Raw genomic sequence first — 25,795 nt, forward strand, 5'->3', positions numbered from 1 at the left:
GATACACCCTTAAGACAGGATTTGTGAGCAAAGAGACAACGGGGAGGCTTTCCCATTTCCTTCCTCCCTACAGAGAAATATTTGAGATCAATTTGGGAGAGTCAAAATGGCTTCGCGATTGTTCTCCTGTACTATTTCAGACACGTGGTTTACATACTTATGTACCTGCTTGCCTTGTACATTTATGAACATTTAATTGATATATTTGAGACCTTAAATTCTTATAACATGGAGAATGGCAATAAGGCCCCAAAGCAGGGGCTGAGCACAGCAAGTGGGGTATAAATAAATATACAATAATATATATGGATCTGGGTGTGAACAGGTCCCCCACCATTTCACCAGTTCCCCCCCCCCCCGGCCTCCACACCTTTAATTTCTTCAGACCCTTTCGTGGATGTGGTGATTTGCAAAGTTGCGAATAACCGGTTTGGCAAACCTGTAGCCCGTGGGGGCTTGCAAGCTCAAACTAGACCCAGGGAACCAAAGAAGGAAAGGCCTGGGAAGGGAGGAGTAAAGGATAAAAAGATTTCCCAACCACAGACTCTCGGAATGAGCACCTCCAGCAGCAACAGCCCTTTGCAATCCTCAGTAGGGCTGTGGGTTTCTGGTCTGGCCCCAGTGACGCACGCCTTAGTCATCCCATTTGGACTACTGCAATGTGCTGTGCTTGGGGCTATCCTTTGAAAAGCGCGCAGGGATCTCAACTGGCCCAAAGAGCTGGAGACACATTGCTGGTTATAGGGAGCATAGGGAGAGACCGGAATAGTTAAATGGTTCAATTAAGTTGTCTTGAAGAGAAGCTGCTAAGTGGAAAGAAAACGAGGCCATATTTGATGGGTTTGAAAAGGCGTGAGCAAGCAGTGTTTCAGGAGATGGAAATGATGTAAGAAAAAAACTGCTCTTTTTCCCTTATGGGGTACCCAAGAGCCCATATAGAGTCCTCTTTTTAGGTTCTCTATCGGTAGGAGAAAATAACAGAGGCCAACCAGAGAATACTGAGAAGCAAAGCAGCTAGTAAGCCTGATATTTATTAACTGTTGCAACAGGGTACTCCCCCACACGCAGGAGAGATGAGGAGGACCCAGAGCCATGCATGCAAGCCTATATATAGACATTTTAAATTGCCCACCCTGGAGTCCAAGACCACCCTCAGAAACATCATACATACATCACAGAAAAGGCGGTCTACAACAGAAATCTGAGTGCATTGTTTATCTCCTGTCTGGCAAGTTACCTGATTGCATTATCTGGGTTTTGGCCACTCTTTTGTTGTTAGAACTACTTAATTCCTGAATCTAGGTCACAGGTCACAGGCTCATATCTTGTATCTGAAGAAGTGTGCATGCACACGAAAGCTCATACCAATAACAAACTTAGTTGGTCTCTAAGGTGCTACTGGAAGGAATTTTTGTATTTTATATCTTGAATGTGCCCTTAAGACAGGATTTGTGAGGGCAGGTTTGTGAGGAAAGAGACCATGGGGAGGTTTCCCACTTTGACCTCGCAGAGAAATATTTGAGGTCAATTTGTTCAGGACCTTTTCTGGGGGGTTTCAGACATGCGGCTTATATATACAGTTATGAACATTTAATTTTTTTATATATGACCTTAAAATTCTTATAACAGAAATCATGCTGTATTTCAAGGCGAATTGCAGGTCAAGCACTTATTCATAGCTGATGGTATAAATTAGGGTAGGAACAAGGGGAACTAACTGTGCATGTTTCTGTCTAACCTGAATCTGTTAAAGGCAGCTTCTGTTAGGGCCAAAAGAGAATAGTAAATTAGCTGGGGTGCATAGTTGTCAACTGTCCCTTATTTGGCGGGAAACTCCCTTATCCCAGTGCCTTTTCCCGCTGCTGTCCCTTATTGATGATGTCCCTTAAATTTCCCGGGTTTCAAAGGAAGCAGCTCCTCTCCCTCCCTCCCTGCCGGCCAGGGAGGAGGGAGGCTCCAACTGGGTTGCTTGGCTGCGTTGCTCACCCAATAAGGAGTCTAAGAACGACTGGGGGGTGGAGCTTGCCTGCCTTGTGCCGATCAAATCGGCCACATTGCCTGGGGACTCGCCTTTGCTCAGCGCTTCCCAGCGGAGAGGTGACGATGGTTTCCCTTGCTGCATCCCCTTTGCCGGGTTGCTGCGCTGTGGGAACCACCGCTTGAGGCTTCGTTTGGCTGCTGGTTGACTAAAATCCCTTATTTTGGCTGCTGGTCCCTTACTTTAAAGGCTGCTGGTCCCTTGTTTTCAAATCTGTGAGTTGACAGCTATGCTGGGGTGTGCGCATGAAATCCACCCTTCCTCCCTACCCCAATACCTCCACAATTCAGCAGAGGCACTTGTCCGATAAATGGAAGCAACGCATCGATGATCCAGTTAGTCCACATTTATTATTATTTTTTAAAACATACTTTTTAGATATAAGCAATTACAAATACACCATCAACAGAAAAGTAATCCCCCTCGCCAAAGAGTGTGGCTCCAGTTTTATGCCTAATACAATATCCATTACACGCTACAGGTGCAAAAACAGGAAGCGAGTGTCATTCCAGGGGGTCCCTGTGCATTTTTGGAGGGCAGAACCGATGCTCGATGGATTGTACATAGTGAATAACCACGTTGCATTAAAAGGAGTCCCTTTTCCCCGTTTGAGGTTCTCGTAGCAAAGTGGTAATACTTGTTCCTAAGTATTAAGTTCCAAATTTATGTGATCCAGTTCCTAGATAAGAGAGTTTAGTATCTGGGATATTTCCAATGATTCCAATTCTCCCTTTTTCCCCCTAGGCTTACAGTAAACTCTTTTGCTTTGTGTGCATTTCTGTTTCGTTTCAAGCTCCCGTAGTAGTATTTCTTGTAGTAATTTGAGCGTTAATGTTACTTTTCTCCTTTTTAATGCCACATTTTTTACTAATACAGATTCCATGGACAAAAGCTTCAAACGTGTCTCAGATTATTGCTAGGGTTTGCCCCCCCCCCCCCCATTTAATGAAAAAGGCATGGACTCTCCTTGAGGAGTTTTTCCCTTTCTGGTTTTTCTTTTTTTTTTTGTTACCCAATTTCCCGTGGGTCATGTTGAAAAAGTGTCCTGATGGGGGCAAGATCAGAGAACCCCATCAAACCCATCTCCAAGAGAGGCCCATCCCTTGGAAATATTTAATTGTGTAGCCTTGCATGACTCTTATTTCTAGCAGACGTGCGTGGAAAACACCTGAGATCGGGGTTAGCTATTCTCCAAGAATCGAAAGAATATATTCACAAAATATTAGAGGCATCCTGAAAGAAGGATTACGAAGAGTCTGTGTTGGAGCGGTCCAATTTTTAATAGTTAGCTCTATGCTTTCCCAGCCAGTGTTCTTGATAGAAGCAAAAAACCCCAAATTCTCCCCCTGCAATCCTTCCTGCAAATAGAGGAATCTTTTTGCAGCAGTTGCATGGATGAGCCTGTATCTGGGCTGGGGGTGCAACCTTCCAAGGCTAATATTCAGGAGATACAGAACACTGGCTTTATATCTGTTAACCCACCACCACCAAGTACCCCCTCCTTTTCATTCGCTTTAAAATTCCACCCCTGGCTGCAGTTTGAGCAATCGGCTCGGCTAGAGGTGATGAGTGGAGGGGCTTGTCTCTCTTATGGCGGCTGGCCGGCCTTAGGGGAATAAGTAAAGGTAAAGGGATCCCTGACCATTAGGTCCAGTCGTGACCGACTCTGGGGTTGCGGCGTCCATCTTTCTTTATTGGCCGAGGGAGCCGGCGTACGGTTTCCGGGTCATTTGGCCAGCATGACTAAGCTGCTTATGGTGAACCAGAGCAGCACACAGAAACGCCGTTTACCTTCCTGCCAGAGTGGTAACTATTTATCTACTTGCACTTTGACGTGCTTTCGAACTGCTAGGTTGGCAGGAGCCGGGACCGAGCAACGGGAGCTCACCCCGTCGCAGGGATTCGAACCGCCGACCTTCTGATCAGCAAGTCCTAGGCTCAGTGGTTTAGACCACTGCGCCACCCGCGTCCCTCCTTGGCAGAATAACAGCCCACAAAATAAGGTAGGGAGGGCGTGGGGCAGCTTGCCCAAGGAGGGTGAGTGTCAGGTGTGATGGGAAGGCTTTAGGAGGGGGGAAAGGCAGAGCAAAGCAGAGCTTTTGCAATTGAGCCGGGGTTTCCTCCGCAGTCGGAAGGGAGGCAGCCCAGCTCTGGAGCAGAGACCATGTTTGACATGAATTAAGTCTTGGGTTCAAACCGGGGCCTTTCCAGCTAGGAAGATCAGGGAGCTAGCAGCAGGAAAGGCGTCTCTCTGCCAGAGAGACAGCTGCCAGTCCGTGTAGGCCACATTGGGCTAGATGGAGCTGTGTAGAAGGCAACACCCTCTTGGTGAGGCAAACTCGCCAAGGCACAAGCTCCCTAGTGGCTCCCATTTGTGCAAAAGTCAAAAGAGCAGAAAGCAGTGGATTTTGCCCAGGCCACGGTCCCGTCCTGCGGAGCTCTCCTCCTGGGCAGAGAGGGAGCTCTCCTCGAGAATGCCGTTGAAACTGCGAGTCCCAGGGAAGCGAGGTCCTCTTCTCTCATGTCTCCAGTTTCAACGCTGGGACAGGGAGCCGGAGATTCGTGGAGGGAGAACCGCAGCTGAGCAGCGATCGTAGAAATGAGAGGGGGAAGCAGCTGCCATTGCTGAAGTTCTCATGCTGAGGCCCAAAGGAAGCTGTTGGCGACGTGGCCGGAGCTGGGAGCAGAGAGGTCAGCTGGTGGTGGACGTGTCCAGAGAGGCAAGGAAGCCAAGGGGATGGAGAGAGGGTCAGGCACCTCTGAATATGCTCAGGGCAGGAGCTGGGAGGGAGGGATGGGGGCAGTCTCTTTGAGAGGCAAGGCTGCTCCAGAAGTGGTTGAATTTATGGGAACGATTCCCCCAGAGGTGCGCTATGTACCCTTTGGGCAAATCAATTAGTCACCCCAGCATCTGAATTTTCGTTTGGATGAATGGGGCAAAAACCTTCCAGCTGCTGGAGCTAGAATCCTAAGTGGTGGGGGCTTTCCTTCCTTGGAGATTGGGATTCCCATCCACCAGGGATTCCTCAGCTGAGGGGGTTGGGCTAGATGCCTCTCAGGGACTCCCTTAAAGGTAAAGGGACCCCTGACTGTTAGGTCCAGTCGCGGACGACTCTGGCGTTGTGGCGCTCATCTCGCTTTACTGGCCAAGGGAGCCGGCGTACAGCTTCCGGGCCATGTGGCCAGCATGACTACCGCTTCTGGCGAACCAGAGCAGCGCAACGCTGTTCACCTTCCCGCTGGAGCGGTACTTATTTATCTACTTGCACTCTGACGTGCTTTCAAACTGCTAGGTTGGCAGGAGCAGGGACTGAACAACGGGAGCTCACCCCGTCGCGGGGATTCGAACCGCCGACTTTGATCAACAAGTCCTAGGCTCTGTGGTTTAACCCACAGCGCCACCCGCGTCCCAGGGACTCCCTTATAACACTACAATTCTATGCAAAACAATAAAAAAATACCATAGCTGTCAACTTTCAGATTTGAAAATAAGGGATCAGCAGCCTCACCTGTCCCAGGGACAGTCTACGGGATATCTAACAATCCGGGATAGCAGCGGGAAACGGCGCTGGGATAAGGGAATTCTCCGCAAAAAAAAAGGGAAGGTTGACAGCTATGAAATACTATCACCCTTCCTAGAGTCATGGCAGGTCCTTAATGGAAGCAGGAGGAGAGGAAGGCAGATAGTAAAAAAAAAAAAAATCAGGTCAGACCCTCTCCTTTTAGGCATGCTTTTCCAGACACACACACACAGACACACACACACACAGAGCGAGAGAGCCAAGGATTCGCCATCTTCTCATGTCTCTCCCTTCCCTCCACCAATACAGCGCATCTGAGGATGCCAGACAGCCGCCCTCCTGAGGCAGGCAAGGCGATTCATCCGCACTGCGAAGCTGTTCTTCAGGATCCTGTCCAGGCACATTCCTCAGGTTCCTCCTGGGATGGCAGCGACGGGGTTCCTCCCTCCGAAACGTCACGCCTTCCTCTGCTGCGGCCTCACCCTGGGGAACAGCTGCGGAGGAGAGAAGCACAGGTGGGTTGCGTATTTTGGAACGGAGCAAGCCCAGCAAGGCAGAGAAACCAGCACGCCAAGCTGGATCCTGGTGGCCGCAAGAAGCTCATCGCTGGTTCACAACGTAAGCAGAGGCTCACCCAGGTGCTTTTACGCAGCAGCTAAACTGGTGACTGGCAGCAGGCGCCGAGACCACATAACACCAGTCCTGAGAGATCTGCGTTGGCTCCCAGTACGTTTCCGAGAACAGTTCAAAGTGTTGGTGCTGACCTTGAAAGCCCTAAATGGCCTCAAAGGCCCAGTATACCTGAAGGAGCGTCTCCACCCCCATCGTTCAGCCTGGACACTGTGGTCCAGCGCCAAGGGCCTTCTGGCGGTTCCCTCCCTGCGATAAGTGAGGTTACAGGGAACCAGGCACAGGGCCTTCTCGGTGGTGGCACCCACCCTATGGAACACCTTCCCATCAGAAGTCAAGGAAATAAACAACTATCTGACGTTTAGAAGACATCTGAACGCAGCCCTGTTTAGGGAGGTTTTTAATGTTTGATGTTTTATCGTGTTTTTAATATTTGGTTGGGCGTCCCCCAGAGTGGCTGGGGAAACTCAGCCAGATGGGTGGGGTATATTATTATTATTATTATTATTATTATTATTATTATTAAGCATAAACAAAGGACCCTCACACATGTCTGTGTCTTTTAAAAATTATTTTTCTTTTTGACAAAGTAATAATCCGAAATAAATAAGAATAACTATTGTAACTTTCCAGCCTCCCAGATTTTCAACGCCTCTTGCGATGGTTTGACCCCTTTCAGTACAAATTCTACAAACACCTTCCATATCTCCTCAAAATCATTTCTCCTGTATATTCCCCGTCTTACCTTAATGGCACATGTTAATTTATCATTAACAGCTAAATCCCACACCTCTTTATTCCATTCTTCCATTTTATATTCTGCTTGCCCCTTCCACTTGCTAGCTATAATAATTCGTGCAGCTGTCAACATATTTGTGAACGGGTCCTTCGTAGCCTGCAAACCTCCCATCGCATCCTTGCGCGTGTCTTGAACACTCACCCCGAAGTAGTTCTTGGGCACGTAGCCCTCCTGGCCGTAGAGAGACGCCCACCACCAGTCTGTTTCGTCGGGGTTGTCGTGGCGCAAGACGGTGACCGGCTCACCCTCGCGGAAAGACAGCTCGTCGCTGAACTCGGCGCTATAATCCCACAAGGCGTAGACCACCCCGTTGTTCATCAGGCCCATGTTCTGCTCAACATCTGCAAAGAGGAATGGGGAGCCCCCCAAAATGTGGATCAACATTCATTCAAAACTCATGACTTCACTGCCGCCCACCATCTGAATCCTAGAATTGTAGTGTCGGGTGCTCTGCTTCCAGGGAGGAAAGCAATGACAAACCTAGACAGCGTCTTAAAGAGCAGAGACATCACCTTGCCGACAAAGGTCCGTATAGTTAAAGCTCTGGTTTTCCCAGTAGTGATGTATGGAAGCGAGAGCTGGACCATAAAGAAGGCTGATCGCCAAAGAATGGATGCTTTTGAATTCTGGTGCTGGAGGAGACTCTTGAGAGTCCCATGGACTGCAAGAAGATCAAACCTCTCCATTCTGAAGGAAACCAGCCCTGAGTGCTCACTGGAAGGACAGATCCTGAAGCTGAGGCTCCAATACTTTGGCCACCTCATGAGAAGAGAAGACTCCCTGGAAAAGACCCTGATGTTGGGAAAGATGGAGGGCACAAGGAGAAGGGGACGACAGAGGACGAGATGGTTGGATAGTGTTCTCGAAGCTACCAGCATGAGTTTGACCAAACTGCGGGAGGCAGTGGAAGACAGGAGTGCCTGGCGTGCTCTGGTCCAGGGGGTCACGAAGAGTCGGACACGACTAAACGACTAAACAACAATATGTATAATTTGGAATATTTAATGTGATTTGAGTGGATTGTTAAAATGGAAAATTTAATACAAGTTACTATTATTTTATTTTTTTAAAAAGGACTTCCTGGTGCCTTTCCCATGTGCCCTCCTGCCGCCTCACCTGCTAGGTAGCTGAAGCAGTCGCTGTAGCCCTCACGGTACGGGTCGCACTTCTCAATGGCCATGCTGCCGTCGCTGAAAGTGGTGGCGAAAATGGCCGCTCCGTGCTTGACCAGGGCTACGCAGATGGCCGTGTCGTTGCAGGAGGCAGCACAGTGCAGGGGTGTCCTGGGAAAGAGAGGGGGGTGGAAAAACACCCAAGCTCAGTTAAGGTGTGTGTGTGTGTGTGTGTGTGCCCTGCTTGTGGCGGACGGGTGTGGGGGATTCCCTGGTCCTGAATGGGGTAACCGTGCCCCTGAAGAACCAGGTGCGCAACCTGGGAGTCATTTTGGACTCACAGCTGTCCATGGAGGCGCAGGTTAATTCTGTGTCCAGGGTGGCTGTCTACCAGCTCGACCTGGTACGCAGGATGAGACCCTATCTGCCCGCGGACTGTCTCGCCAGAGTGGTGCATGCTCTGGTTATCTCTCGCTTTGACTACTGCACTGCGCTCTATGTGGGGCTACCTTTGAAGGTGAGCCGGAATCTACAATTAATCCAGAATGCAGCAGCTAGACTGGTGACTGGGAGCAGCCACCGAGACTGGTCCTGAAAGACCTACACTGGCTCCCAGTACGTTTCCGAGCACAATTCAAAGTGTTGATGTTGACCTTTCAAGCCCTAAACAGCCTCAAAGGCCCAGTATACCTGAAGGAGTGTCTCCACCCCCATCGTTCTGCCCGGACACTGAGGTCCAGCGCCAAGGGCCTTCTGGCGATTCCCTCATTACGAGAAGCGAGGTTACAGGGAACCAGGCAGAGGGCCTTCTCGGTGGTGGCGCCCGCCCTGTGGAACGCCCTCCCTTCAGATGTCAAAGAGATAAACAACTACCTGACATTCAGAAGACATCTTAAGGGAAGTTTTTAATATTTAATGCTGTACTGTTTTTAACATTTGATTGGGAGCCGCCCAGAGTGGCTGGGGAAACTCAGTCAGATGGGCGTGGTATAAATAATAATAATAATAATAATAATAATAATAATAATAATAATAATAATAATAATTATTAAACTGTGATTCCTGCATTGCTGGGGTTGGACTAGATGGCCACTAGGGTTCCCTTCCAGCTCTACAGTTCTGTGGTTCTGCAGCTTCCTCCTGGGGGATGGCAGGAATGTAAGGAGAAAAGGAAGCTGTGGAGCATTGCAGCTGCACTTCCTACCTTCCCCCAGGGAATCGCTGCAGCCCGATTGCTGACAAAAGCCAAGGGCTTGCCAGGATAGAACACCTGTGCTCAGAGATCCGCACTCGCTGCCAGGTTGAAGGTGTTAATAACTAGTACACAAAGCCCTTAACAACTTGGGAAACCGGTTTGTCTGCGAGATCACTTCACCCCACAAACACCCATTCAGGTCGGTGGATCTGGCCCTGTCCCAGGTGCCCCATATTCCCTGTTCTGCATCTGTAGATGGCTTACTGCGGCAGTGCCTGCACTTCGGAACTCCCTGCCTCATGATAAGACAGGCGCCTTTGCTGTAAAGCCCTTTCGGCACTTGCTAAAAACGTCCTTGTTTAGACAAGCCCGCCCGGCTGCTCAGAAAACTGGGCCATTTTTTCTTTTTAGGCGATTGTTATTGTAACTTTCTAAATATCGTATTATTATTATTTTGGGACGCGGGTGGCGCTGTGCGTTAAACCACAGAGCCTAGGAATTGCCAATCAGAAGGTCGGCAGTTCGAATCCCCACGACAGGGTGAGCTCCTGTTGCTCAGTCCCTGCTCCTGCCAACCTAGCAGTTCAAAAGCACGTCAAAGTGCAAGTAGATAAATAGGTACCACTCCAGAGGGAAGGTAAACGGCGTTTCCGCACGCTGCTCTGGTTCACCAGAAGCGGCTTAGTCATGCTGGTCACATGACCCGGAAGCTGTATGCCAGCTCCCTCGGCCAGTAAAGCGAGATGAGCGCCGCAACCCCAGAGTCGGTCACAACTGGACCTAATGGTCAGGGGTCCCTTTACCTTTACAGTGGTACCTCGGGTTACATATGCTTCAGGTTACATACGCTTCAGGTTACAGTCTCCGCTAATCCAGAAATTGTGCTTCAGGTTAAGAACTTTGCTTCAGGATAAGAACAGAAATCGGGCTCCAGCGGCACGGTGGCAGCAGGCGGCCCCATTAGCTAAAGTGGTTCTTCAGGTTAAGAACAGTTTCAGGTTAAAAACGGACCTCCAGAACGAATTAAGTACCTAACCTGAGGTACCACTGTACTATTATTATTTTATTTTTACATTTTACATTATATTTATATTTTACATATGTACACCTTCCTATACCCGCAGGGCGGTTCACAACATAAAATTACGCTCTAAAAGACACAGAATACATAATGAAAAACAAGGAAAACCCAAGAATCCTAAGAGCAACAATTTAATTGTTTTAGCTTCTTTTAGTAAGCTGCTTTGAGGGTTTTTGGATAAATAAATAAATAAGGCTCACCATCCATGGCTGTCCGGGGAGTTGACGTTGGCCCCAATGTTGATCAGGTAGTCCACGATGTTGTAGTTGGCACCGCAGATGGCATTGTGGAGAGCAGTGATGCCCTCGTCATTTGGCTGACTCGGGTCGTTCAGCTGGGGGGAGAAGCAGGAAAATGTTACTTTTGGAGGGTCCGTGTGCTTGTGTGTGTTTCAGCTCCCATGGTTTTATTTTACTTATAAAAATAATCTGTCAGGGGCTCAGGAGCAGAAGCACAGGGGAGAGAGGAAATGGAGAGCGAAGGGGAAGAATCCGAGGGCAGCGTAGGGGAGTATGACAGTGGCCCGAGAGATTCCATGAGCTTCTCCAGCGAATCAGAAGATTCCCAGAAGGGGGCGCCGATGGTCAGGGCAAGGGGGGTCCCAGGGGGGACGCACCAGAAACAAGGGGCCAGCGGGGAACCCCAAAGCAGCAGTGGGGGATCAGGACCAGTTTCCCCACCAGAGCGTAGTGGGGGGGGAAGAGTCACGTGTCAGGACCAGCGTCTCCTCCAGCAGGGAGAGAAGATGAGTCAGGGCTGACCACGCCTCCATCGGAGAGTGGGGGAACGGAGGGGAGGTCAGCTGCAGCTAGCCCCCCCGAAGGGGGAAGCAGTGACAGCAGCAGTGAAACGGTCGGGAGGAAAGTGGAAGGCTGGGCGCGCGCGCCAAGTTCAAATGTACAGGCGCGGGGGACAGCAGGAGACCCGGATTGGGAACCAGCTCCTAAAGCCCGCCGGAGGGAGGGGGAAAACTCAGGGGACTCAGCGTCAGAAGAGTCTAGAAAGGGCGAGACCCCGATGGACAGGCGGACCCAGAGGAGGAAAGAGCAGAGGAAGAGGTGGAGCAAGGCTAGACTCTTAAACTGGTGTCTGGGGGGAGGAGATTCAGACGGAGCTTCAGCGGTCTAGAGTTTGAGACGTAGAGCTGCGCGCTGCGGCTGTGGAAGTGAAACTGAACTTCAATAAAGACTTTTGTACTTAACTACGAAGCAGCGTTGGTCCTTTGTGAGCTGGGACCTCGGGCAGCTCTGACATAATCATATACCACTACAGTGGTACCTTGGTTCCCAAACGCCTTAGTTCTCAAATGCCTTGGTTCCCAAACGCCGTAAACCCAGAAGTGTTCCAGTTTTCAAATGTTTTTCTGAAGCCAAACATCCAATGCGGCGGTCGGCTATTGTTTCCGGGGCGCCTGCACCAATCAGAAGCTGCGCCTTGGTTTTCGAACATTTCGGAAGTCAAATGAGCTTCCAGAATGGATTACGTTTGGCGCTTTCGTTTTTGCTATTTATTTGGTGTTTTTGAGGCTTTTTCATTTAATTTGTTTTTGCGACTGTGTGGAACCCAGTTCAGCTACTGACTGATTGTGTGACTGTGTAAATGGATACAAGCCCCCCATCCAAACAATGACTATCATCAGTGCAAGTAAGAAAAAAAATATTATTTTTATCATCTACAATACTGTCTTATTTATTTTATAGTACAGTACATTGATTATTGCTTTCATTTTATGGATCCATGGTCTCGTTAAATAGTAAAATTCATGTTCAATTGCTGTTTTAGGGGTTATTTTAAAAAATCTGGAACGGTTTGATCCATTTTGCATTACTTTCTATGGGAACGTGTTTTGGAATGCTTTGGTTTTGGAATGGACTTCCGGAACGGATTAAGTTTGAGAACCAAGGTGCCACTGTATTCATTAAAAAGATATCAGAGCCACAAAAGTCCTACGACAAAAACCACGTGAATATGTTATGGTCAGAGAAAAGGTGACCAAGAAGGGACGTGATGGAAGGTCATAAAACTACACATGGCACTGAAAAAGTGGAGAAATTAAAGGCGTGTCAGAAGCAACATGAGTTTATAAAACGACACATGCCAAGGAGAAAGCATGTGGACTTGTGGACATCCAAGGATGCTGAACGTTGGAAGATTCAGGATGGATAAAAGAAAATCCTTCTTCATGCAGTGCAAACTGTGGAACTCCCTGCCACTTGAGAAGAGGCTGTTGGGCCAGGCCAAAAGGGGCCCGTCTGGTCCAGCGGCCTGTTCTCACAGGGTCTGACCAGATGCCCAAAGAGAAACCAGCGATCAGGATTCGAACACAAGAGCAACTCTCCCCTCCTGCGGTTTCCAGCACCGCATTGTTGCCTTCTGCTAAGGACACTGAGTACAGCCATTGCGGCTAGAAGCCGTCAATAGCCCTCCATGAATTTGTGCAGTCCTCTTTTAAAGCCATCTAGACTGGTAGCCTGTTGTCTTTGTCCAGGGAGTTTTCTCGGCAGGGATACTGGAGTGGCTTGCTGGTTCCTGCTCCAGGAAATGAGGGTGAAAGAGGAGAGCGCAAAATATGGTCTGAAGCTCAACATCAAAAAAACTAAGATTATGGCTACTGGTCCCATCACCTCTTGGCAAATAGAAGGGGAAGAAATGGAGGCAGTGAGAGATTTTACTTTCTTGGGCTCCATGATCACTGCAGATGGTGACAGCAGTCACGAAATTAAAAGACGCCTGCTTCTTGGGAGAAAAGCGATGACAAACCTAGACAGCATCCTAAAAAGCAGAGACATCACCTTGCCAACAAAGGTCTGTATAGTTCAAGCTCTGGTTTTCCCAGTAGTGATGTATGGAAGTGAGAGCTGGACCATAAAGAAGGCTGATCGCCGAAGAATTGATGCTTTGAATTATGGTGCTGGAGGAGACTCTGGAGAGTCCCATGGACTGCAAGAAGATCAAACCGATCCATTCTGAAGGAAAACAGCCCTGAGTGCTCACTGGAAGGACAGATCCTGAAGCTGAGGCTCCAAGACTTTGGCCACCTAATGAGAAGATAAGACTCTCTGGAAAAGACCCTGATGTTGGGAAAGATGGAGGGCACAAGGAGAAGGGGACGACAGAGGATGAGATGGTGGGACAGTGTTCTCGAAGCTATGAACATGAGTTTGATCAAACTGCGGGATGCCGTGGAAGACAGGAGTGCCTGCTGTGCTCTGGTCCAGGGGGTCACGAAGAGGCGTCTTTTAATTTCGTGGCTGCTGTCACCATCTGCAGTGATCATGGAGCCCAAGAAAGTAAAATCTCCCGCTGCCTCCATTTCTTCCCCTTCTGTTTGCCAGGAAGTGATGGGCCCAGTGGCCACGATCTTCGTTTTTTTGATGTTGAGCTTCAGACCATACTTTGCGCTCTCCTCTTTCACCCTCACTAAAAGGTTCTTTAATTCCTCCTCACTTTCTACTGCCAATGTTGTGTCATCTGCATATCTGAGGTTCTAGATATTTTTGGTTGTCCCCAAAGATAAGCCCCCCAAAAAAACTCACCTCCTTCATGGCTTCCTTCACGACTTCCAACTCGCCGGTCAGGGCCGCATCCAGCAGCAGCACCAGGGGGTTGAGTCGCGCCCTCTTTGTCAACCGCTTCCGTGGGGAGGCTGTTTTGCGCAGCACTGAGCGCTTCTCCTGTTGAATGGCAGAGGGAGGCAGCCATCAGCAGGGAGGCTGCCTTGGAAAGCACGAACAACCCACATGCAGCCGTTCCCCACTCCCTCTGCCTTTTGAAGCCAAAACTCCATCCAGCGTGTTGTTTTTTTTAAGGCCACAAGTGCCTCTGAGCAGGTGCAGAGCGCTCTCTAGTCAATAACTACAGCACAACTACCGGGGACAGCCAGGGACTGGGTTCGAGGTCTCGCAGGTTTAGTCTCTTTGGCTCCATTTATTATTATTATTATTTAAATTTATATACCGCCCTATACCCACAGCTCTCAGAGTGGTTCACAAGGTAAAATTACAATATAAAAACACAAAACACATCAACAAAACAGAAACAGCCGAATAGCCCCATGAAACAGTTAAAAACATTTTTTTAAAAAAAATACAATTAATAAGCAGTTTAAAAGAAGTGTTTATCTTGTTGAGCCTCAGAAATTTCATAAATAATGATGATAAAACTACAGCCCTTGGTCCCACCCACTTTCGGCCCTGCCCACCTCCCACATGCGGACCCCAGAAGCTTGCCCACAAGGCAATGCGGCCCCAGCCCTGCAATAGACCTACCGGACTGGGCAAAGGACTGAAGCTCACGGGGCTCTCTGGCAGCGGCGGAGGCGGAATGGGGGGTGCTGGCATTGGTGGCAGGGGGGCTGCTGGAATGGGGGCCACGACAGCCCCTGGCGCCTTCTGTTCCATGGCCTCGGTGATGGGCGAGAGCTCCGTCTGCGGGGACGCTTCTCCGGCCAAGCCAGCGTCCTCTTTGCGGGGATGGTGGTGGAAGAGGCGGCTGATGATCTGGCGGTACTGGTTCTTGTGGGTGGGGGGCAAGACGGGGCCGGGACACTGCTCCATGGAGCCGCGGCGTTTCAGGGGCCGGGGCATCTCGGCCAGGACCCGCGCCACCTCCTCAAACTCGGGCACTTTCTGGGCCTCGGGGGGCAGCAGAGGCTGCAGGCGGGTGGGGCTCAGCGGCCGGGGGACCTCTTCCGCCTCGGCCGGCTCCCCTCCCGGAAGGAGGTTCTCCAACTCGGCCTCTGCGTCGCCCCCGGTCAAGACGATGGGGACGATGCGGACGGGCTCAGACGGGGGGCTGGCCGCTTTGGCGACGCCGTTCCCTGGAAGAGAAAGAAGAGAGGGGTCACCGCTGGGGATGCGGTTCCTAGGGAAGAGAGAGCTTCCTGGGAAACGAATGCTGGAGTTGCGGCATCGGAAGGGACCCCTGGGGTCATCTAGTCCAACCCGCTGCAATGCCGGAATCTCAGCTGAAGCATCCATGGCAGATGGCCGCCCAACCTCTGCTTAAAAACCTCCAAGGAAGGAGAGTCCATAAGCACCCGAGGGAGGCCGTTCTACTGCCAAACAGCTCTTCCGTTCAGAAAGTTATTCCTGATCTTTAGTCAGAATCTCCTTTCTTATACAGTCATACCTCATAATAATAGTAATAATTTATTATTTATACCCCGCCCATCTGGCTGGGCTTCCCCAGCCACTCTGGGCAGCTTCCAACCAAATATTAAAATACAGTAGTCTGTTAAACATTAAAAGCTTCCCTGAACAGCGCTGCCTTCAGATGTCTTCTAAAAGTTTGGTAGTTGTTGTTCTCTTTGACATCTGGTGGGAGGGCGTTACACAGGGCGGGTGCCACTACCGAGAAGGCCCTCTGCCTGGTTCCCTGTAACTTGGCTTCTCGCAATGAGGGAACTGCCAGAAGGCCCTCGGAGCTGGACCTCAGTGTCTGGGCAGAACGATGGGGGTGGAAACGCATTGAGCATTTGCAGGTTGCGTCCCGTGGCGACCCGGAAGTAACAGAATGAGTTACTTCCAGGTTTCGCCGCTCGCGCATGCGCAGATGTGCAAAATGACGTCATGCACATGCGCAGAAGCAGTGAATCGCAGCACGCGCAGATGCGGGTTGCGTTCTGTTCAGGTTGTGAATGGGCCTCCGGAACGCATCCCATTCACAACCAGAGGTACCAGTGTACAGTGGAACCTCAGTTCTCGAACGTCTCTGTTGACGAACGTTTCGGAACTCGAATGCCGAAAACCCAGATGTAACTGCATCAGTTTTCAAACGATTCTCGGAAGCCGCACAGCTTCAGTTTTGAGTTTCCCTATTGTACTGAGGCTTCCACTTTCATTTTTCGGTTTTTTGAACATTTTGGAAGTCAAACGGTCTTCTGGAACGGATTACGTTCGAAAACCGAGGTTCCACTGTAACTTCAATTCATTGGTTCACGTCCTTCTCTCTGGAGCAGCGGAAAGCAAGCTTTCTCCATCCTCCATGGGGCAGCCCTTCAGATATGTGAAGATGGCTATCCTATCTCCTCTCAAGTCTCCTCTTTTCCAGGCTAAGCAGACCCAACTCCTTCGACCGTTCCTCATCAGGCTTTGCTTCCAGACCCTTGATCATCTTGGTTGCCCTCCTCTGCCCACCTTCCAGCTTGTCAACATCCTTCCTAAATTGCGATGCCCTGAATTGGACACAGCATTTCAGGTGTGGACTGACTAAGGCAGAAGAGAGAGGCAGAAGAGAGTTGACGCAGCCAAGAATAGTATCAGCCTCTTTCGCTGCCGCGTGACGCTTACCTTCACTCCCGAGCGAGGCCATGCGCAGGTGGTGCTGGCTCTGGGGCAGAGTGGGCTGCATCAGCTGCTTGTGGAGGGAGCGGAGGAAAAGCGAGGAGCCCGGGGGGCCCTGGGGAAGGGGGAACTTCTGCCCAGCTGCCCCGTACTCCCAGAAGGCGTTCTGCAGCCGGAAGATCATGGAGAGCGGCAGGGGCTTGTGGCGCTTGGGGAGGCTGCCCTGCGGGTTCGGGGGCGGCATGGGGATGCGGGAGATGGGCTGCCAGTTGCGGGGCAGGGTTCCCGTCGGGTTGCTGGGGAGGGAGCGGCGGAAGGAGGTGTCCGGGCGCCGCTCGCTGGCGAGCGGGGAGACCTTGTAATTCCTGGGCAAGGTGGCGCTGTGCATCCCATAATGCTCCTCCTAGGGGAGAGGAAGCAAAGAGAAGTGAGACATCCCATCTAAGTCCCTGTTTTTGAAGTGGCCCTAACAAACTAGGAACCTAGATAGACTGCCCCTGGACCTGGAGGTTCCATAAAAACATAATCTGTTTTTTTAATGCTTTTTTATTGATTTTTCTTTAACAAAAACCAAGCAAAAAAACAGAATGAAGTTCCATCATCTTAAACACACTTATTTTCACAACGCTCTACTGAGCGCGGAATTCTATTTGAGATCTAGCTATTACATTTTTCGCCCCTGAGGTTGCAAATCCGTATCCCCTCCCCTTACTTTAATTTGCCACCATCGCCCGAGATTTCAACCTGCCATTTGTCGCAGGGTTCCCCAATGAGCACCCTCCCCTGGAAAGTCTTCCTTGAGAGGTAGTGTTGTGTAGTGGTTAGAGCGCTGGACCAGGAGAGACCGGGGTTCAAATTCCCACTCGGCCATGAACCTCCCTGGGTGACCTTGGGCCAGCCTAACCTACCTCGCAGGGTGGTCGTGGAGAATTAAACGAGGAGGAGAACAAGAAAGGGAAAAAAAGGTGGGATATACATGAAATGAGTAAACCCCACAGACCATAGCTGTCAACCGTCCCTTATTTGGCGGGAAAGTCCCTTATCCCAGAGCTGTGTCCCGCTGCTGTCCCTTATTGATGATGTCCCTTAAATTGTCCCGGGTTTCAAAGGAAGCAGCTCCTCTCCCTCCCTCCCTGCCGGCCAGGGAGGAGGGAGGCTCCAGCTATGTTGCTTGGCTGTGTTGCTCACCCAATAAGGAGTCTAAGAACGACTGGGGGGTGGAGCTTGCATGCCTTGTGCCGATCAAATCGGCCGCGTTGCCTGGGGACTCGCCTTTGCTCAGCGCTTCCCAGCGGAGAGGTGACGGTGGTTTTCCTTGCTGCATCCCCTTTGCCGGGTTGCTGCGCTGTGGGAACCACCGCTTGAGGCTTCGTTTGGCTGCTGCTTGACTAAAATCCCTTATTTTGGCTGCTGATCCCTTCTTTTCGAGGCTGCTGGTCCCTTATTTTCAAATCTGTAAGTTGACAGCTATGCCACAGACCCAAAGGGGAGCCGCGCAGGCCCAAACTTACCTTGCTTGGCCCGATGCCCCCATCTAAACTCGATTCCCTCCATGGAGACAGCGGGACGCCAGCCGGGCTCTGGCGGAGCCCTATGTGGGTGTCTCCTCCTGAATGGGGGGGTGGAGAAAGAGAGACTGATTGGGGATGGGGTGCCCAGTGCTGGATAAACCATTAAGCAAAGTAAGCACTTACTTAGGGCATTGAGGAAAGAAGGGGGGCAACCACAGAAATTCCCCATTGCCAGATTTTTACCATTAATGGCCAGAAATGGCTCAGCTGAGCGGTCCTTTTCTCAGCTGAAGTCTATTAGAAACCCCAGCAAAACAACTAATGCGACAAGGCAAGTATAGGAGGAGATGTGTCATGCGAGATTGGCTTTGAGGATCTGACCAAAAGACTTTGCAATGAGAAAAAGTTGGATAATTTTTTTTTCAAATGTAAAGAAAGTGGAAGTAATAATAAATAAATAATAATAATAATAATAATAATAATAATAATAATAATAATAATAAATTTTTATTTATACCCTGCACATCCCCGGCCAGAGCCGGGCTCAGGGCGGCTAACACCAGTAAAAACATAATTGGGGGGGGGGGAACAATTTAAAATACAGGTTAAAAATACAATTTAAAATGCAGCCTCATTTTAATAATAGCCCATAGATCAAGATCATAAGGGGAGGGAAACATAAGGATCAGACCGAGTCCAAACCAAAGGCCAGGCGGAACAGCTCTGTCTTGCAGGCCCTGCAGAAAGATGTCAAGTCCCGCAGGGCCCTGGTCTCCTGTGACAGAGTGTTCCACCACGTCGGGGCCAGTACTGAAAAGGCCCCGGCCCTAGTTGAGACCAATCTAACCACCTTGCGACTTGGGACCTCCAAAATGTTGTCATTTGTGGACCTTAAGGTCCTCCGCGGGGCATACCAGGAGAGGCGGTCCCATAGGTACGTGGGTTCTAGGCACTGTTTTCCACCTTACTGTAAGTTTTAAAAAGGTAAAGGTAAAGGGACCCCTGACCATTAGGTCCAGTTGTGGCCGACTCTGGGGTTGCGGCGCTCATCTCGCTTTATTGGCCAAGGGAGCCAGTGTACAGCTTCCGGGTCATGTGGCCAGCATGACTAAGCCGCTTCTGGCGAACCAGAGCACGCACAGAAACGCCGTTTACCTCCCCACTGGAGTGGTACCTATTTATCTACTTGCACTTTGACGTGCTTTCAATCTGCTAGGTTGGCAGGAGCAGGGACCGAGCAACGGGAGCTCACCCCGTCGCGGGGATTCGAACCGCCAACCTTCTGATCAGCAAGTCCTAGGCTCTGTGGTTTAACGCACAGCACCACCCGCGTTCCTACTGTAAGTTTCATTGAATTTCAAAAATTAAAATTTTATTTGACAGTTTATTATTGCCTATATTTTGAATTAGATATATATGGGGGGGGCCTCTAAAGGTCTTAATCGGGTGCCCCAGCAGCCTGGCTGCCCCACCACAATGCCCCAGGGTGAAGCCCTTTCCTTGCCCCCCACTTTGCCTCCCGTCTGCCCACCCACTGATGCATTAAGACTTCTCTCCTCCCTCCAGAGACCCCGGCCGACACTCACGCTCATAACCAACCGGGTGGGCCGCCTTCTTCTCATACGCCACGTCCAGGTCGGATTCGTTCCACCCTTTCTGCACCCTCCTCCGGATCACAAGGTCATCTGCAGAGAGGGAGATCTTCAGAGTTCCACCCGAGGACTTTTTTCGGGGATACGCCGTTGCCATCCCTTGACCCAGAACCTCTGGCTCACCACGTCTTTCCTGACCTTCCAGCCCAGCTGTTTCCAAAGCTTTTCAAGCCATTGTCCCCTTGAGCTCATCCCCAGTGCCCCCTAACATTATTATTATTCCTGAAGGAGCGTCTCCACCCCCATCGTTCTGCTGGACACTGAGGTCCAGCACCGAGGGCCTTCTGGCGGTTCCCTCGCTGCGAGAAGCCAAGTTACAGGGAACCAGGCAGAGGGCCTTCTCGGTGGTGGCACCCACCCTGTGGAACGCCCTCCCACCAGATGTCAAAGAGAAAAACAACTACCAGATTTTTAGAAGACATCTGAAGGCAGCCCTGTTTAGGGAAGCTTTTAATGTTTAATAGGTTATTGTATTTTAATATTCCGTTGGAAGCCACCCAGAGTCGATGGAAACCCCGCCAGATGGGCGGGGTATAAACAAACAAACAAACAAACAAACAAATAAAAATTTATTTATTAGACACTATATACTGCCCTATACCCAGAGGTCTCAGGGCAGCTCACAGAACCTACCCTATTATATTATGTTATATTATATTATATTATATTATATTATATTATATTATATTATATTATATTATTATATTATATTATATTATATTATATTATATTATATTATATTATTATATTTATTAGAACCTACCCTTTATTAGAACCTACCCTTTATTATAAAGAAGCCACATTCAGAAAGCAATTTCATGACCCACCAAGGCTGATAACACAACAGACTTTGAATTGCACACTTATCCAAAATCCAATTAATTCTGTTTCGTTAACTTGATGAAACTAATGGGCTCGTGACCCAAAGGCTAGCAGTCCCACCCCCATCTCAAAAGTGCCCCCCCCAGTCCTCGCCCGACCTTTACCTTGAGACCGGAAAGGTGCGAAAGTGCTGGGTGGTGATGGGTACAGGCTATGGCTCTCGTAGGGTGGCGGCAGAGGCGGCCGTGGGGAAGGCACCCGGTCCGGGAAGAAGGACTGGGGCGCAGCTCCTTCCGTGGGCATCCGTGGGGAGCTGGCTCGGCCCAGCGTCCCGCCATAGGTCTTGTAGTCATACTGGCGCTCCAGGGAGAGGCTGGGCCGGAGGGAGCGGGGAGAGGCCGTGGGGCTGGGCGCCGTCTCGTAGGGTACAGGCAGCACCTTGGGCCTGGGGGGCGGCAGTGCCCGGTCCACCTCTGGCTGGAGGAAGAGGGACGGCCGCGGAGAGGTGGGGCGGCCCAGCGGGGATCTGGGTGCAAGGAGCTGGCTGGGGGATGGCGAGCCGTAGGTGGAGCTGTGTGCGAATCCCGGCGCTGCTTCCCCAAAGGAGTAGTGGGCGCTCTCCGTGGTCTCCGTCGACAGGCTCTTGCGGGGGAAGAGGGGCAGCGGGGAGGGGGTGATGGGACTCATCCTGCCCAGCAGCTCGTGGGAGGGGCTGGTGCTGAATCTCTCCATAGCCTGCCAGGAACAGAGAAAGGAGATTGGAGGGTGACTCAACAACGTCTCCCCCGCCAGGTCTGGTAAAATAAGAGCTGGCAGCCACAGGCCAGGGTGGTGGGACCGTGTGTGGTGGCCCCCACCTCCAATTCCCCAACAACTGGCTTCTCCTGAAGATACTTGCAAGAGCATCAAAAGAGGCTGCTGTATTTTGAAATGAAGTACAGTGGTGCCTCGCAAGACGAAAAGAATCCGTTCTGCGACTCTCTTCGTCTTGCGGTTTTTTCGTCTTGCGAAGCAAGCCCATTAGCAGCTTAGCGCTATTAGCAGCTTAGCGGGCTTAGCGGATCAGCTGATAAGCGGCTTAGCGATCAGCTGTTAAGCGGCTTAGCGGATCAGCTGTTAAGCGGCTTAGCGGCTTAGCGGATCAGCTGTTAAGCGGCTTAGCGGCTTGGGAAAAAGGGGGGGGGAGGAAAAAAAACCTGCAGGAACTCGCAAGACATTTTCGTCTTGCGAAGCAAGCCCATAGGAAATTCGTTTTGCGAAGCACCTCCAAAACGGAAAACCCTTTCGTCTAGCGGGTTTTCCGTCTTGCAAGGCATTCGTCTTGCGGGGCACCACTGTACCAGCAAGAATTCTTTCAATGCATTAATTCTATCATGCAATCGCAAGCTATCACTCGGCTTTGCAGAGGACCTTAAGGTCCATGAATAACCATAGTGTAGAGGTCCCGGGCTCTAAGGAACCCAGACTATCCTCCGCCAGGGCCAGGGCCTTCTCAGTGATGGCTCCGACCTGGTGGAATGCTCTGTCCCACGAGACCAGGGCCCTGCAGGATTTCACTTCCTTCCGCAGGGCCTGTAAGACAGAGCTATTCCGCCTGGCTTTCAACTTGAACTTAGCCTGATCTTTTATTCCCCTTCCTTCCTTCCCCCTCCCCTTTTTATGAAGATCACCCGCTCTGAGACCCCACATCTAATTCTCCCCTGGCCTCCTCGCTGGCCCAAGCAGGACTAATTTAGCCAGCTAGCCCTGGTGATCATCTAATGTTTATTGGATGGATGCTGGTTCCAGGACCGCCCCCCCCCCACCGAGAGTCTCCTTTGCTGCCTCCGCACCTTGAGCTGCCCGAGAGGCTGGGCTGGGTTCTCCGTCCAGAGGGACTCCAGTTGCTTGGAGAGCTCGTCCACTTTGGCCACCGCCGTGTCCAGTTCCAACTGCTTGAGGTCCATGTGCTTCGAGGCCAGAGCTGTGGGGAATGTGAGAAAGGAGGGTAAGAGAGGGAGAGGAGAGGCAGGTCTCTGCCTGGGAAGCGGGTTGGGCTAGATGACCTCTGGGTGTGCCCCCAACTCTAAAACTCTACCATTTTTAAAACGAAGGAACCAAGACACTTGGTTCCCGAGGGATGCCTGGAACCAGAGATGTTCAGAGCAGGGCTAGTGGTGGTCCAAGATGCCCCTCGCCCCTGAGGGCCAGACACAGCTCTCTGACTGGCCCTTGAACCTCTCCTTAGCCGCCCTCCCCCCCCCCCAGCCATCCCTGCTGAGATGATGTGAGCGCATGTAGAGAGCCTAGGCAAGGTAGAAAATCCACAGGTGTTGCTTTTGTCCATTTGGCCCCGCCTACCATTCACATGCGGCCCCCAGAAGCGAATGTGGCCCCCAGGCCCCTCCGAGCACTATCTGCTCCTGCCCCAGGAAGGAGAGCACCAATTGATAGAGCACGAGACTCCGGGTCGTGGGTTTGAGCCCTACGCAGGGCAAAATATTCCTACATTGCAAGGGGTCACACTAGATAACCCTTGTGGGCCCTTACAGTTCTATGCAGATGATACCCAGCTCTACCTCTCTTTTAAATCAGAACCAGTGAAGGTGGTGAAGGTCCTGTGTGAGTGTCTGGAGGTAGTTGGAAGATGGATGGCAGCTAACAGATTGAGGTTGAATCCTGACAAGACAAAAGTACTGTTCTTGGGGGACAGGCGGCGGGCAGGTGTGGAGGACTCCCTGGTCCTGAATGGGGCAACTGTGTCCCTGAAGGACCAGGTGCGCAGCCTGGGATTCATTTTGGACTCACAGCTGTCCATGGAGGCGCAGGTCAGTTCTGCGTCCAGCGCAGCTGTCTACCAGCTCCATCTGGTATGCAGGATGAGACCCTCCCTGCCCGCGGACTGTCTCGCCAGAGTGGTGCATGCTCTGGTTATCTCCCGCTTGGACTACTGCAATGCGCTCTACGTGGGGCTACCTTTGAAGGTGACCCAGAAACTGCAACTAACCCAGAATGCGGCAGCTAGACTGGTGACTGGCAGCGGCCGCAGAGACCACATAACACCGGTCCTGAGAGATCTGCATTGGCTCCCAGTACGTTTCCGAGCACAATTCAAAGTGTTGGTGCTGACCTTTAAAGCCCTAAACGGTCTCAAAGGCCCAGTATATCTGAAGGAGCATCTCCACCCCCATCGTTGTGCCCGGACACTGAGGTCTAGCTTTGAGGGCCTTCTGGCAGTTCCCTCACTGCAAGAAGCCAGGTTACAGGGAACCAGGCAGAGGGCATTCTCGGTTGTGACTCCGGCCCTATGGAACACCCTCCCTTCAGATGTCAAGGAAATAAGCAGCTATCTTTATCTTTAAAAGACATCTGAAGGCAGCCCTGCTTAGGGAAGTTTTTAATATTTAATACTGTATTTTTTTTAACACTTGATTGGGAGCCGCCCAGAGTGGCTGGGGAAAGTCAGCCAGATGGGCGGGGTATAAATAATAAATTTTTATATAATTATATGATTCTACGATCTACCGTATTCCCCTTTTTCGCAAGAATTTTGGCCCTGACATGTGGGTGGAACAAACAGAAAATGCGATCACAAAATACTGGACAGCCTAGGTAAAGGTAAAGGGGCCCCTGACCATTAGGTCCAGTCGTGGCCGACTCTGGGGTTGCAGCGCTCATCTCGCTTTATTGGCTGAGGGAGCTGTCATATAGCTTCCGGGTCATGTGGCCAGCATGACTAAGCCGCTTCTGGCGAACCAGAGCAGCGCACGGAAACACCGTTTACCTTCCAGCCAGAGTGGTACCTATTTATCTACTTGCACTTTGACATGCTTTCGAACTGCTAGGTTGGCAGGAGCAGGGACCGAGCACCGGGAGCTCACCCTGTCGCGGGGATTCGAACCGCCGACCTTCTGATCAGCAAGCCCTAGGCTCTGTGGTTTAACCCACAGCGCCACCCGCGTCCCACTGCACAGCCTACCAGGATCCTATTTAGGATTTCTGTTTAAATGGATCTGGATTACCAAACTAGGGTATGGCAGAAGCCTGGGTTCGAATTCCCACTCATTTGCATGAAGCGCACTGGTTGTCCCCTTGGGCCAGTCGCTGCCTCCCTCAGCCTCACCTCCCTCGCAGGGTTGTTGTGTGAGGACGAAACAGGAAGGAAGGGAGCTGTGTGACAATGTAATAAAGCAATAAATAATTCCGCTAAGGATCTGGGGGAACCAGATTTCTCTCCAATGGTTTTTTTAGCTGCCAGAGGGGACTTGGCACTTTACAGCGCTGTAGCATATGAGATCCAAGCAGATACACACAGAAACACTCCTCAGCCACCAGGCTGCAAAATTCCTAGCAGGTGCCACCCATTTTTCCCGGAAAGCCCTCTAGGGCACCCCCCAGGGAAGGGAGGCCCATGGGGCAGGATCAAGCTTGGCGCCCGCTCGCAAAGACATGCCGGCCCTGCAGTGCGGGCCCAGCCCTCCTGGTTTCCTCACCTGTTTGCCACGGGGCCATTACGCCACCTGCCTCCTGGGCAGGCTCAGCGGGCTACAAAGGGTTCGGCCGAAAATGCCGCAGGAATGTCAAGACAAGCCCAGGACGTCCCGGGGAAGAGCCCTGCTTTGCTCGCGGCTATGAAATGCCGGGCCAGTTGCCAAGTGAAGAAAATTAAAATTAAAAAGGGCAGGCGTTTGCTCCCATAGAGCAACACACACCAGCAGGCGATGTAATACTGAATGTATGTGTGTGTGTTTTATAAAAACATTTCTGAGTCACTTTTCCCAGCAGAGCCTGAGCAAAGTGCCTTACACACACACGTTTGTATTTTTAAATTGTTCACGCTGTGGGTTAAACCACAGAGCCTAGGGTTTGCCGATCGGAAGGTCGGCGGTTCAAATCCCTGCGACGGGGTGAGCTCCCGTTCCTCGGTTCCTGCTCCTGCCAACCTAGCAGTTCAAAAGCATGTCAAAATGCAAGTACATAAATAGGTACCACTCTGGCGGGAAGGTAAATGGCGTTTCCGTGCTCTGCTCTGGTTCGCCAGAAGCGGCTTAGTCATGCTGGCCACATGGCCCGGAAGCTGTACGCCGGCTCCCTCGGCCAGTAAAGTGAGCTGAGCGCCGCAACCCCAGAGTCGGTCACGACTGGACCTAATGGCCAGGGGTCCCTTTACC

General features: G+C 51.0%; 1 protein-coding gene across 3 annotated transcripts in view; it reads right to left on the bottom strand.

Moving 5' to 3' along the window:
* Positions 1-2,369: 2,369 nt before the first annotated feature.
* Positions 2,370-25,795, bottom strand: part of PPP1R13L (protein phosphatase 1 regulatory subunit 13 like) — a gene marked incomplete at its 5' end in the record, with an annotated part of 48,088 nt that continues 24,662 nt past the window's right edge. For 2 of the 3 annotated variants that reach the window (XM_083626960.1, XM_083626959.1), the window contains 11 exons: positions 2,370-6,053; positions 7,130-7,329; positions 8,105-8,271; positions 10,577-10,710; positions 13,913-14,050; positions 14,645-15,195; positions 16,667-17,063; positions 18,172-18,269; positions 19,758-19,856; positions 20,810-21,380; positions 22,478-22,608. In XM_083626960.1, the coding sequence (XP_083483086.1) occupies positions 6,015-6,053; positions 7,130-7,329; positions 8,105-8,271; positions 10,577-10,710; positions 13,913-14,050; positions 14,645-15,195; positions 16,667-17,063; positions 18,172-18,269; positions 19,758-19,856; positions 20,810-21,380; positions 22,478-22,608 (2,525 nt within the window). In that variant the 3' untranslated portion in view covers positions 2,370-6,014. The remainder of the gene's footprint in view (positions 6,054-7,129; positions 7,330-8,104; positions 8,272-10,576; positions 10,711-13,912; positions 14,051-14,644; positions 15,196-16,666; positions 17,064-18,171; positions 18,270-19,757; positions 19,857-20,809; positions 21,381-22,477; positions 22,609-25,795) is intronic. The other variant, XR_014551354.1, reaches the window with a different exon arrangement.

Source organism: Podarcis filfolensis (genome assembly GCF_964270895.1).
Source record: "Podarcis filfolensis genome assembly, chromosome: 8".
Taxonomy (NCBI): domain Eukaryota; kingdom Metazoa; phylum Chordata; class Lepidosauria; order Squamata; family Lacertidae; genus Podarcis; species Podarcis filfolensis.